Below are 12734 nucleotides of genomic sequence, written 5' to 3' on the forward strand. Positions count from 1 at the left end.
AATATACTACGTATACAAGTTCTACTCAAAGGAAGCAGGTTGAAACAGAGCAAAACAAATTTTATATATTATGGCAGCGCCCAGCGCTGACCAGCGCTTGTTGAAGCTTGTCGGAACTTGTCGGCGCCGATCAGCGCTTATAAGTTTCAAGCTTTCTTTCTGAATACGCCCTAATAATATTTAATTCTTCTAAAAATGTATTTAAATATATTCAATAAATTTATCTGTATATATTCAATCTACAGATAATATTTTTACCTTTGTTTATCTGTGATCACTTTGATTCAAATAGCCTTGTATCAACGACCATTAAATACTCAGATTAAATATACTTTGTTTAAAAGTGCCAAATTGTCTATTTCCCCCATGACGTCATTAAATTCATAAATGTCAATTGTCATAACCTAAACCACGATGGATTTCTGTTATCTGTGTCACCTTTAGCGGTCTGTCGCGTCGCCATTTTGTAATTTGTATAAATGCAAGCGTTTCAATTTATGTTGACTGTTGTTTGTATTGTGAATTTAATTGGTTAAGAAAAAATGGGTGAAGACAAAGGTATGTTCATGATCCAATGTTCTCAATCACATCTCGGTCCATTATTCATTGTAAAATTATACGTACATTATCTTTTTAGATCGTCGACGCAGATCACGTTCACGAGAAAGACGCCGTAGTCGTTCTCGATCTAGGGATCGTCGAGAAAAAAGACGCAGCAAATCTAGATCGCCATCGAAGAGATCCCGTCGTCGTAAGCCGTCTTTATACTGGGATGTACCTCCACCAGGCTTCGAGCATATTACCCCATTGCAATATAAAGCCATGCAAGCAGCGGGTCAAATACCGGCAAATATTGTAGCAGATACGCCACAAGCTGCCGTACCAGTTGTTGGCTCTACAATAACACGTCAAGCACGACGCTTGTACGTAGGCAACATACCATTTGGAGTGACGGAAGAGGAGACAATGGAATTCTTCAATCAACAGATGCATCTTTCAGGGCTGGCTCAAGCCGCCGGCAACCCTGTTCTGGCATGTCAAATTAATCTCGACAAAAACTTTGCATTCCTTGAATTTAGATCCATAGATGAGACAACACAAGCTATGGCATTCGATGGAATAAACTTTAAGGGGCAGAGTTTAAAAATTCGCCGTCCACATGATTATCAACCAATGCCTGGTACTGAAAATCCATCTATCAATGTTCCTGGTGAGTATTATAAATGCTTTTTAATTTTTATGATCAACTAGCTATTTGCTTGCTCTAAATGACAATGCTTGTGCATCTTACAGTATGTCTTAGTTAATATAATTAACTGCTACTAACTGGACCTTTCTGACCTTATGTGTAACATTTGTTATGTTAGTATTTACATAATTCAGGCATGTTTAGGATGACATAGATTGTACCAGTGTTGTTCTTAAATTTATCTGAGGATGCCACAAATCATACCAAAGTATTGTTGAAGCAATTGTATTTACTTATACACACACATTTACATATAATGTTAAGTGCATTTAACCGTACAGTTAAAAACCAATTATAATTTTACATCTTTACCATTATAGCTTACAAACATGAAATTATTTATGTTATAAGTTCATGAGTGATAACAACTGGTTGTGAAGCAACAACTTGGCCTTGCCTTATACAACAATATTTTTTTTCTTTTAATTTAATGTTTGTAAATTGTTCATAGTTTGATTATGGAAATATTATGGATGAAATATTATAGACATAACATTGTATAATTTTTAAAAAAATACTTAATGCTAGTTAAATAGATATTGTTATAAACGTGCTTGTTTATAGTTTTTAGTGTTTATAATCCTTAGCTTTCCAATTAATATTTAGAAATAAATTACCTGTGTGGATTTTGGATGATTTTACATTTATTTTTATTAGTTAGCCATGATAAAGGCTTATATTTTTGTAACTCATTGCTTAGTAAGGTACCAACTGGCAAGAAGTTTTGCTTACCAATTAATATTCTGTATTTTAAAGAATTGTATGCATACAAAGCTTATAAATTATTCTATTGTTGCATAGACTATATTGGCTACTTACCAAAAGTGATTTAAATTTCCACATACTCCAATTCTATTACCTATATGTATAATTCAAAGCTCAAGAACAACACTGTTTTCTCACTTGTTTTTGAAAATGAATGTAATTATAATTTTTCAACTTGCAAGAAAGAACACAGTATGAGATCAACATGACATTTTCATACATTTTATTGGCTGTGGTGGCTTGGTGCTTTGTGAATGGTACTGTTTTATGCAACAACTGAAATAAATTTAAAATACCCTTAGGAATATGTATGTTCAATACTCGGTAATATTTTTTTACAGCTGGTGTCATAAGTACAGTTGTTCCAGATTCGCCTCATAAAATATTTATTGGAGGTCTGCCTAATTACCTTAATGAGGATCAGGTAAGTTAAAAATGGCGAAGGGATAATGTGAAGTGTAAATAAAATATATGAGTGATATTTATTAACTATGGTAATATCAATTAATGTTTGGTCATTTTGGACTAACAGATAAATTACTACCAGCTTTTGTAATGGGATATCCATAATTAAGAAATATTACTCAATCAAATCAATATTTAAGGAATTGACTATTAATCATCAGAAAAGTATTATAAATCTTCTCAATTGTTGACGAAAGTCAAACAATTACACACTATTGAATTTAAATTTCATTTTAAATCATATCCTAGAATCAAGGCCTGTAACAAAAAATACCTAGTTAAGCCTTTCTTATAGAAACAGACTTATTGAATTTGACTTGATAATATTAACTGAAAGTTAAAAAAATCAAATCAGTAGTCTATTTTTATTTAGAAACCAAAATCCTAAAATGACGTTTTATACATCAAACCTTGTATTTTGCAGGTTAGTCGCAATGAACATCTTTTATCCCGAAGATAAAATTCCTTTCGTAGAAATTACATAGCCAAATGGCATTTTCAAATTAGGTATCTCTCGTTTAAAGCTTGCAAAGACCATTGTGCAACCACTGAGACTTGTTACGTTGTTTAGCTTAGATTTTAGCGAGTTCCCATTAGGCCGTAGGTGCCGCTGCTATTACAGGGCGAGATTCAACAGTTGACAGGGCTACGGTGCTGCCAGCAGTGAGCCGCGATATAATTTGATCCGTTTCAGGTATTTTCAGGTACCCAAACCGTGATGAGCGTGCACGTTACACGCTCAATACATTCTTATACATCTCACTGATAAAGTTTGCTTTTTGCCCCTCCCTAGCATAGATTTGGTACATTCGCGGCCCGCGTGTCACTGTTGTCTCTCATTCTCACCCATACGTCTTGTACTTGAACGAGACGCCGGCACGACAAGGCAAGTCTCCTACGTTCACATGTGATTATAACTTGCGGCTATGACACAGGTCAGATTACACTAATTCATTGATGTTTGCTGACTTAAAGAGCAAATACTTACGGGAACAGAAAGATAAATGCTGTAATACTTTCTGTACAAATAGATAGTGATGCATAATGTAATTGTTAAATATGAAAATATTTAATGGCGAATTTTATTTAATTTTTACGAATGTTTATCTAATTCTAAATAATATCGTGCAGGTGAAAGAACTTCTGATGTCATTTGGACAGCTAAGAGCTTTCAATCTCGTGAAGGATTCATCAACAGGTCTCAGCAAGGGTTATGCCTTTGCTGAATATGTTGACATAACTATGACAGACCAGGTAAAGTACACACACGCAACTTACAATTGATTTTATGCAAATTTTCCAAATTAGTATACAATATAGTGTTCTCAATTTACAGGCTATTGCTGGTCTCAATGGTATGCAACTGGGAGATAAAAAACTGATCGTGCAGAGAGCAAGTATCGGAGCAAAGAATTCCACATTAGGTAATTCACATATAAATTCGCTTGAAAAAGCACACGCCACACACATGCACACATTTATAGCAAATATAGGCACATTGACTAAGGCTAAGACGAATTAATTTTCTTTTCAATGAGGTCTTAGGTCCGGCTAGTAGTAGGAATGTATGATTGTATAAACAATTCTAATATTTAATTAATTTTTTAGCAATGACGGGTGCAGCGCCTGTGACGCTACAAGTGGCCGGCCTGACGCTGGCTGGGGCGGGTCCACCTACTGAAGTGTTGTGCTTATTGAACATGGTCACACCAGATGAACTTCGTGATGAAGAGGAATATGAAGATATACTTGAAGATATTAAGTATGTTATATCCATACTAATATTATAAATGCGAAAGTAACTCTGTCTGTCTGTCTGTTACTCAATCACGCCTAAACTACTGAACCAATTTGCATGAAATTTGGTATGGAGATATTTTGATACCCGAGAAAGGACATAGGCTTTTATTGCGAAATATGTACCACGGGCGAAGCTGGGGCGGACCTCTAGTATCTATATATATCATTATTTGATTCAAGGGTAAAATACAGTTTTTATTTATGGAAACGAAACGAAAAGTATTTACTTTTGTTAAACAAATATGTGCAATTTTAAAATCGTTTTTAAATTACAGGGAGGAATGTAACAAATATGGTTGCGTGCGAAGTATAGAAATTCCGCGACCAATAGAAGGTGTTGACGTACCGGGATGTGGAAAAGTATGTTTTAGACATTATTTTGTTTTTATTTGGATAACGATTCACATTTTAATGATAAATATATTAAAAAAAAAAACAGAAATGAGTAATTACATACATGCAAAAAGTATTTTTTTAACAAATTCTTTATTTTAGGTATTTGTCGAGTTCAACAGTATCGCCGATTGCCAGAAAGCGCAACAAACACTCACAGGAAGAAAGTTCAGTAATAGAGTCGTCGTCACCTCCTACTTCGACCCAGACAAATATCACAGAAGAGAATTCTAATGATCTGTCCATCTATTCATCTCATTCTGATTTCATTATGAACTAATTTTCTACAACCTTGCATTGATTGACATGTTAATTTACGCGAAAGTACATGTACCTTCTAAAAATTATATTAATAATATGATATAATAAATAAAAACAAATACTTTTTTAGTTTTATTTAAATAATTAAGTTTTAACGTAACAATATAATAGATGAAACACTATAAAATAATTTCGATAAAAAAATAACACTGACACCTTATAATTTTCAAAATGTAAAAAATTAAACGTGCTCGTGCTGCATCGCTGGTTGGTACGTGTTCAGAGATCCCGTTTCTGAAGAAAGTACTATTTTTCTCATAACAACGTACAGCACGCCGCCAATCAACAACATTCCAATTCCGGCCATCATACTTATTGCCCAAGCTGGCACTGCGTTTCCACCTGCAAGTCATGAGAACAAGGTTAAGAACAAAAATATACCTAGTTGTCGTACTCTAAGGGACCCCTAAACACAGTTGCTTAAGCATAATATTCTAAGATAGCTTTAAGGTTTCACTAACGGGTAAAGGCAAGTTTTTTCAAATTTTTTTTTCAAATTCATTTATTAATTGCTTGAACACGTACATTAGATGTTTTAATACCTATGTTATTCTGATTTCTGATACATAAGCTGCATCACTGAAAAGTATCATCAAAATATATCCATGCATCGTCACAATCACAAAACTTTTTATTTTGTTTGATCACGCTTATCTACTAAACGGAAATTATTTGAAATATACTTACGGTAATAAGTTCGAGTCATCACTCGCCTTCCTCGTAAAATCTTCCTCCTGGCTTCAGCTTCATGAGTGAGCGTGCTTAAGATAACTGTAATTAAATTATAGGATGTTTAATAAAATGGTACGGTACATAGATATAGTTATGTTAATCGCATCCTAAAATTCGTATTGATGTCGCCTAAGCACCTATCTCGATAAAAATAAAAGAAGTGTTATTTTTGCGATTTCAATATCCACCAAAATATGTTTTATGTATCATAGGTATTATAAATGTCGCACATTTGAACAATTTGTAATGATGAACACGAGAGGAGAGGTAACAATTTACACACAATTTATTTCATTTATATTACACATAGGTACTTGTTGCAGATATTTAGGTTAAACATATTGTAATTTAGTCATATTATATTTTGATCTACTAGTTACTACTTAGTACCTACTCTCGTGAACTCTATCTGAAACAAGCAAAGTTTCTAATACGTGGGCCACACTGAAAGTTTTGCGTAACTAATAAATAAAACAATTTATTTGTCTAATATTATATTTACTACTTTTTAAAGTATTCTCCGTTACATTTAAAACACTTTTTCATCCGTTCAAATCATTTCTGGAAACATGAGGACGATTGGTCCGAGGGTATGTTTTCTGCGTGCTGTTTGAAAGCAACCACTGCCTCTTCGGGCCACGTAAATGTCGAACCACTCATTGAATCATAGATTTTTGGGAAAAGGAAGAAATCGCAAGGTGCTAGGTTAGGACTGCGTGCGGCATGAGTCACGTGCTCTATGTTTTCAGAAGCCAAAAATGACTTTGTTTTGTTCGCGGTGTGCGCCGAAGCACTGTCATAGTGCAACAAGATGCGACTTCTAGGTCGCTTTTCTCTTATTTTTTCTAAGACATTGGGCAAACAAATAGTGGTGTACCACTCAGCATTAACAGTCTTTGGTCGCTCAAGTGGGATAGTGTAGACAGGATTCGTCTTAGAGAAAAATAATGCAATCATTTGTTTGCCGACCCTTATCGCCTGCCTCAATTTGGTTGGTTTGCTGTCACTTTCCAACACCCACAAAGAATATTGGTGTTTTCTTTCTGGAATATAACCATGTATTCATATTACATATCCTGTTACGATATTATACACGGCATTAGAATGTCCGTAATTGTACTTTAATAGCATTTCTTAACACTAATCTACTCGATGTCGTTTTTGTCCTGGAGTGAGTTTGGGAGCAATCCACCGGCAACCAAGCTTCCTAACTTTGAAATGTTCATGTAAAATATTCTGAATTTGGCTCATACCAATCCCCAAATGTCCTCGAATCTTCTAATAAGTGATATGGCTATTTTCTTAAATTAGTCGTCTGACGGTAGCCATATTTTCCTCCGTGATCGCAGTTGAGGGTCGACCTTCACGAATTTCATCATGGAGAGAAACACGGCCGCGATGAAATTCAGCATATCAATGCCTTAAAGTGTTCAAATGAGGTACTTCCCTCCCAAAAGTATTTTAAAGGCGAGCAGTGCAAACTTTCGGAGAAAGCGAACTTTTAAAATCATCAAAACTCATCGCCCTAAAATTGTTTCGTGTTAGTTCCGTTTTTGCTACGGACAACGAACTTCAACTTGAGATAAAAAAAAATTGACAAGCGTTTTCCACCAAATTTTTTTTTTCCTCAACTTATGAGACTTCATATGTTAAAAAAATATAACATTCGTAATATAAACATTTATGGGTGGCCAGAAACGCAAAACTTTTAGTGTGCACTAGGTAATACTGAAGCTGGTTACTATTAAATTATTTATGCACCATGAAAATTATGATGATTCACATGAGCTTTAATAGCTTATGAGGTGATCTAATTAGGTACCTACTGATTATGTTATTCTGTAGTCTACACACCTGATTCACAGGAAATAAGTAACAAAATATACAGGTGGTACTCACCTAAGATCACAGCTAAGTAAAACAAAACTGACTTTCTTTGTGCCATTTTGATTCAAAACACAAAATTTTAAGAATGAAATTTACTACCAACAAACGTTTTCACTGGCTATCTAGATACTATAATATGATATAGGTGTTTTTAGCACGCGTTTATCTTTGAAAGAGATAAGATAACACGCAAGTACAAATAAGTATAGGGCAGGTAGGGCATTCAGAATTCAGATGATATGGGTTCTGTCTACCTATATAATGAGTCATAATTTCTATAAATTAACATGACATGATTATTAGAAATAGGTCGACGATGCGTCAATAATCGCGGTTCATTGAAAATATGTTTTGTTCAGCCTGGTCTCCAGGCTCCAGCACAGGATAGGTAAGTTTAGGTCGGCCACGATTTTTAATTTTGTAGGATTGTTTGTAGGTATTAATATTCTAACCAACGCGACGACTCTCACAATCCATTTACATACCAGACATTAATATAGACATAGAATACATAACTATGTAAATTACGTAACGTACTACGTAATTTTTCAAATGCACTTTTGGTTGCATTCTGTTTTATAGAACAGAACATGCCTTTTAGTGGTTATTGGTATATTTGAAAACTAGCTTTCCGCCCGCGTTTTCAAAGAAAAACCCGCATAGTTCCCGCTCCCGTGATATTACCGGGATAAAACCTAACCTATGTGTTAATCCAAGTTACCCTCTATATGTGAGCTAAATTTCATTGTTATCGGTTCAGGTAGGATAGTAGGACTAGGATTCTTCATTTAGTTTCCATTTGAATGATACCTAACGAAGAAAATCGAGAAAATGAGTAGGAATCGAAAGAAATATGTAGACCTATTACTTAGGTAGGTACCTTAATTTACTTCTTAGGTCTAAAATGAAACAAAACTTAAAACTCATATCATTTATTTTGTTTAACTATATAAACAATATAGTTAACTACCTATCATCAGTTAATTCTCTATTCTTTAAATATGTTCTTTATATTAGCTTCTGATAAAACTTGTCCAGTCACAGATGCGGGATTTATTGTATCTATTTTAACCGATTCTGCATTTCGTTCATTTATGACTGAAGCAACCGATTTTTCGATGATTTCTTCTTCTGGTATGCCCTCCTTTTGCAGTTGTTCATATTTTTGTAATAACTTCTTTGTTTGGGTTTCTCCATAGGGACTGAGCATATTGCTTCCTATGCCATGTCCTTTTGTATGGAATTTCCTAAGTGTGTAATAATTATTGATATAATAATGGAATATATTATTTATATGTAATATTCAACTTATACTCTTCATAATAAGTGTATCCTACTTTGAATGAGAGAATCCTACTCATACGTGCATCAATATCTTAAGGTCAATATTTTTTTTAAAGTAATAGCATGAATAGATACGTTATAGCGCCCGGCAAACTTCTTGGCAAAAAATTAGCGTGGTGGGGGTAGTTTGCACATCAAGTTTTAGTCCATTTCGCAAGCTTCCCCCACTACGTTAAAAAGTGGTCAAGTTACGTGCCGACAACTATACCAGGGCGCGCGATGTGAAGACGCGAAGAGATCCTAATTAGGATCTCTTACCCCAGTCGGCGAAAGAGAAAGTAAATAGTGGTTTTGACTAGTATGAAAAGGACGCTGGACGATGTTGTGATATGAATGCAGTGCTGTGATTGGTCAATAAGTGACATTGGGCTTACACTTAGTTGGTAACCTATCTCTTTCGTTCTTACTGTTTCAATAATGATTTATGATGCTATCTAGTATCTAAGTATTTCACCTTAGTCTATGAATAGGTATGGTTAATAACAGCACAAATTTTCTGTTTGTTTTGAGAGCTTATAGCGTATCTATTACTTTAAAAAATCATTGCTAAATGATGGCTAAATGTGAAATAATTTTTGAAAAAGGTCGTTATTTTTTTTTGAGAGTTCAAACACTTTTTAGCATTTATGCTATTATTTTATTAAAACTGTTTTAAACATTTGTGTTTATTATCAAAACTAATTGTTTACTCACACTCTAACAACATCTTCTTTGTATAGAATTTGTTTAATAGGTTGTTTTTCAGACTTCGGTCTTGCAAATTTAGGTTCAATTAAAGGCGGAAAAGCGCGGTATACGTCGAACCATATTGGACGATCATCAGGTTTCATAGCACCGCGTGATAAGAGTCCTTCAACTCTGTAATAAAAAAAAAATATTACTTATAAGTATTACATTTTTCCACAGTTATTATAGCAAATAAATTAAGACACACTAGATCTTACATTGATTTTAAAAGGATTTTATTGTATATTTAACTTATTTTTATTTGCCAAAGGCAAAGGATAGACTCATTCAATTCTTAATAGAGGATATAATTATGTGCTGGTCAGGTAGTTCATAATTTTATCTTCAGTTCTTAATGACTAGGATATTATAAATATTTTGTAAGATAAAGCTATTACTATGGAATTTCAAGTACACAATTTCCAAAATCGTTTCTCTTATGAAAAAGGGATCATATCAAAATATAACATTATATTGTTAACATACCTATATATTGAACTGATGTTGAGCTAGTTCTACAGTTAAAAACCATGATACATTTAAAAAATGCATCGCATGTTAGAAAAAAAGAATAAAAAAAAACTATTAGCCAAGAACTTTATTCATTAAAAATTAAACTAAAAATCATTCTGCATTGCTTGAAAGAAAGATCTACGCAAAGTTTCCCATCCATTTCTTTTTGTTTCAGATATAAGCTTTTGCTTTAACTTATTGATGTCTTCTTCTAATTCTTCGGCCAACTGTGCCAATTCAGATTTGTGTTCTGCTTCTAAATCATCACATCTAAAAATTAACCAAATGATATTGAATTATTACGAAATTAATTTTTAGATACCTAAATACTTTTTTAGAATCCACCTTTTACTTGTACATACTCTTTTTTAAAAGTCATCTGAATTTCCTTAAATGCTTTCAATTTTTGTTTATGAGCTGCATTTGCTTGTTGCATACATTTCATAAATGAGGTAGTCAGGTGCTCTAATTTCTGTTCATTTTCTTTTAAAACATTATAATCATTTTCTAAGTGGTTTATCACTTCATTTAAATTTTTTTGAAGATTTTCATTAATTTTTTTTCTGAAAATTACAGTAACAAAGAATTATGATAACTCTTTAAACTATTGAGATAGATATAAAATATTTGAAAAAGCTTACCTTGCCTCTAGTTGGCAATTCATTATATTGAGTATTTTTTGTCTAGATTCACCACAAACTTCAGTTTCTTGGTGAATTTTCTTTTTCTTGGAATTTTGAGCATTATATTCCAGAATATTTGGCACATTTTCATCACCTTGATCAATCTTTTGGCGCTTTTGGGGCTTTTTATTTTTAGGTGAGTCTTTCAAAAATTGTGACTTATTTAAAAAATCACTTATATCGTCTGGTACAAACTTAGATTTAATATTCTTTTTAACGCTTGTCATTTTAATGAATCCTTAATTAATAAATAAAGTAATAAAAGGTTATAAACAATAAACGCAAAAGCCTCCAACTGCTATTATCTAACGAAAGATTAAATAACACGACAAACAACCGCGAATAAAATTTAGGATTCCCGCCTATTTTTATTTTATTATTCTACGTTTAAAAAAATCGAATTTAGTCTTGATTTTTTTTTTCTTTTACAAAGTTTGTTTACCTGGTAAATATAGTACCGATTCTTTCCAGTCTGCTTGTGGCCATTTTCAAGTAGCACTAGCCTGGTTTAATTGATATTATAATATTAAATTCTGGATATGTATGTTTCAAATTAAAGTTTTATCATCCTTTTTTAAAATAACAATTAGGTTATATTTCTATCAGATGATTGACAAATGACAATGACAACTGGCAAGACCGCAAGAGACACACACTGGGGTGTCTTCCGCCCCGTTTTCCAATTACAGCACTAGAGCGCATTATGCGGCATAATGCTTAACGTTGAATGTTCCAACTACAGCAACGCTTCGCACAATCGAGCACTAGAAAAAGTAATGCGCGTGAATTGATGCGTGCAATCGATTTATCGTTAGTAATTATTAATGGTTGGAAAAAATTTTAAAGCTTTCGTTTCATTGTAGTTTTTTCGAAATAATCAAAGTTAATTCAAATTGTGTTAAAAAAATAAATATAAGCATGGATGAAGGTACAAACATTGAAAAAAATGTTTATGAAATAATCAAAATCCAAATTACTTAAAATAACCGTAAATATTTTTCAACCAATTATTATGTATACCACTTTATTTACACATTAATGAGGTTATTGCTAACTCTATGAATATTTTTTTTTTCAACACTGAACTTAGCGGGTGCGTTTCACGTTCCAATTAAGCATCAGCATAATTCGGCATTGTGCGGCACTGAGTCGCATTATGCTCTGTAATTGGAAAACAGCCCCGATATGCACTGCAACCACTGCACAGTGCTATCACTGTAGAAAAATTCGTTCCGCTATGGACTGCCAGTATACTGCCGCAGTACCCTAGAGAAATATATGACGTCATAAATCGCCGCCATATTCTACTGTGAGCACTGGCGTTTTCGAGGTAAGGTACTCGCAGTACTTTGATCACGTGATCAGTCCACAGAGCAAGTAATATGATCAGTCAAAAGTCAAAACCCTCGGGACACACCCTCGGACACACCAAGCTCCAAGACCAAGGACACATTATGGTTATAATATTGTCTATGACAGTGGTCAGTGTCACCATAGATAAATCAATGGTGTGTACTGTGTAGCTGTAGCCCCCAAAGCCCCAGTAAACAATGGCATATGCTGGCCCATTTCAGACAATCACCATTGCTTACAGGGGGTAATGGTATATCGTGGCGTACAATTTTCAGATGCTGCGCGCAATAGGGGTGTTGCCGTTTTATCGGCCACACATCAAAGGAATCGTAATGTAGCGTTGCCTGTGCTGTTCAAACAATGGCCCATTCCAATTCACCATTGCAATATAGTGATTTTAGTACCTACTGACCACTACTTGACATAAAAGGTTTTAAGTCATGGCCCACCGCCCATCATACGCCATTGTGTATTGTGGTGTTTGCTTTTACCTACCACTACGA

At 33.8% G+C, this 12734-nt stretch overlaps 4 protein-coding genes across 4 annotated transcripts; 1 reads left to right on the top strand and 3 right to left on the bottom strand.

Annotated features, from left to right (window-relative positions):
* Nucleotides 1-398: 398 nt before the first annotated feature.
* Nucleotides 399-5054, top strand: U2af50 (U2 small nuclear riboprotein auxiliary factor 50). Its single transcript, XM_089698338.1, has 8 exons — nucleotides 399-558; nucleotides 638-1210; nucleotides 2356-2438; nucleotides 3611-3733; nucleotides 3816-3903; nucleotides 4088-4241; nucleotides 4555-4639; nucleotides 4775-5054. Exons 1-8 carry the CDS (start codon nucleotides 543-545, stop codon nucleotides 4904-4906), a joined length of 1254 nt encoding a protein of 417 aa, XP_089554464.1. The 5' UTR covers nucleotides 399-542; the 3' UTR covers nucleotides 4907-5054.
* Nucleotides 5053-7784, bottom strand: hoka (membrane protein hoka). Its single transcript, XM_089698340.1, has 3 exons — nucleotides 7625-7784; nucleotides 5681-5764; nucleotides 5053-5335 (listed from the first exon to the last, which is right to left on the bottom strand). Exons 1-3 carry the CDS (start codon nucleotides 7668-7670, stop codon nucleotides 5175-5177), a joined length of 291 nt encoding a protein of 96 aa, XP_089554466.1. The 5' UTR covers nucleotides 7671-7784; the 3' UTR covers nucleotides 5053-5174.
* Nucleotides 7785-8528: 744 nt separating this feature from the next.
* mRpS23 (mitochondrial ribosomal protein S23) lies at nucleotides 8529-11516 on the bottom strand. Its single transcript, XM_089698339.1, has 3 exons — nucleotides 11321-11516; nucleotides 9650-9814; nucleotides 8529-8859 (listed from the first exon to the last, which is right to left on the bottom strand). Exons 1-3 carry the CDS (start codon nucleotides 11362-11364, stop codon nucleotides 8601-8603), a joined length of 468 nt encoding a protein of 155 aa, XP_089554465.1. The 5' UTR covers nucleotides 11365-11516; the 3' UTR covers nucleotides 8529-8600.
* LOC149486663 (uncharacterized) lies at nucleotides 10266-11311 on the bottom strand. The gene is made up of 3 exons (XM_089698341.1): nucleotides 10837-11311; nucleotides 10558-10758; nucleotides 10266-10465 (listed from the first exon to the last, which is right to left on the bottom strand). Exons 1-3 carry the CDS (start codon nucleotides 11103-11105, stop codon nucleotides 10300-10302), a joined length of 636 nt encoding a protein of 211 aa, XP_089554467.1. The 5' UTR covers nucleotides 11106-11311; the 3' UTR covers nucleotides 10266-10299.
* Nucleotides 11517-12734: the final 1218 nt, after the last annotated feature.

The sequence above is a fragment of the Colias philodice genome, chromosome 8 (assembly GCF_061535455.1).
Source record: "Colias philodice isolate Cphi_HAF_F1 chromosome 8, ilColPhil1 Martin Lab GWU primary, whole genome shotgun sequence".
NCBI lineage: Eukaryota > Metazoa > Arthropoda > Insecta > Lepidoptera > Pieridae > Colias > Colias philodice.

What these genes read in the sequence shown, in the direction of transcription:
- U2af50 (XM_089698338.1), top strand. An exon ending in TCCATCTATCAATGTTCCTG is followed by an intron (nt 1,211 to 2,355) that starts GTGAGTATTATA and finishes ATTTTTTTACAG; the next exon opens with CTGGTGTCATAAGTACAGTT. An exon ending in ATTACCTTAATGAGGATCAG is followed by an intron (nt 2,439 to 3,610) that starts GTAAGTTAAAAA and finishes AATATCGTGCAG; the next exon opens with GTGAAAGAACTTCTGATGTC.
- hoka (XM_089698340.1), bottom strand. Translation starts at nt 7,670, where the DNA reads ATGGCACAAAGAAAGTCAGTTTTGTTTTACTTAGCTGTGATCTTAG. An exon ending in TTACTTAGCTGTGATCTTAG is followed by an intron (nt 5,765 to 7,624) that starts GTGAGTACCACC and finishes ATTTAATTACAG; the next exon opens with TTATCTTAAGCACGCTCACT. An exon ending in GATGACTCGAACTTATTACC is followed by an intron (nt 5,336 to 5,680) that starts GTAAGTATATTT and finishes CATGACTTGCAG; the next exon opens with GTGGAAACGCAGTGCCAGCT.
- LOC149486663 (XM_089698341.1), bottom strand. Translation starts at nt 11,105, where the DNA reads ATGACAAGCGTTAAAAAGAATATTAAATCTAAGTTTGTACCAGACGAT. An exon ending in AATTGCCAACTAGAGGCAAG is followed by an intron (nt 10,759 to 10,836) that starts GTAAGCTTTTTC and finishes TGTAATTTTCAG; the next exon opens with AAAAAAAATTAATGAAAATC. An exon ending in CAGATGACTTTTAAAAAAGA is followed by an intron (nt 10,466 to 10,557) that starts GTATGTACAAGT and finishes GTTAATTTTTAG; the next exon opens with ATGTGATGATTTAGAAGCAG.
- mRpS23 (XM_089698339.1), bottom strand. Translation starts at nt 11,364, where the DNA reads ATGGCCACAAGCAGACTGGAAAGAATCGGTACTATATTTACCAG. An exon ending in ATCGGTACTATATTTACCAG is followed by an intron (nt 9,815 to 11,320) that starts GTAAACAAACTT and finishes TTTTTATTACAG; the next exon opens with AGTTGAAGGACTCTTATCAC. An exon ending in AAAGAAGATGTTGTTAGAGT is followed by an intron (nt 8,860 to 9,649) that starts GTGAGTAAACAA and finishes TTACACACTTAG; the next exon opens with GAAATTCCATACAAAAGGAC.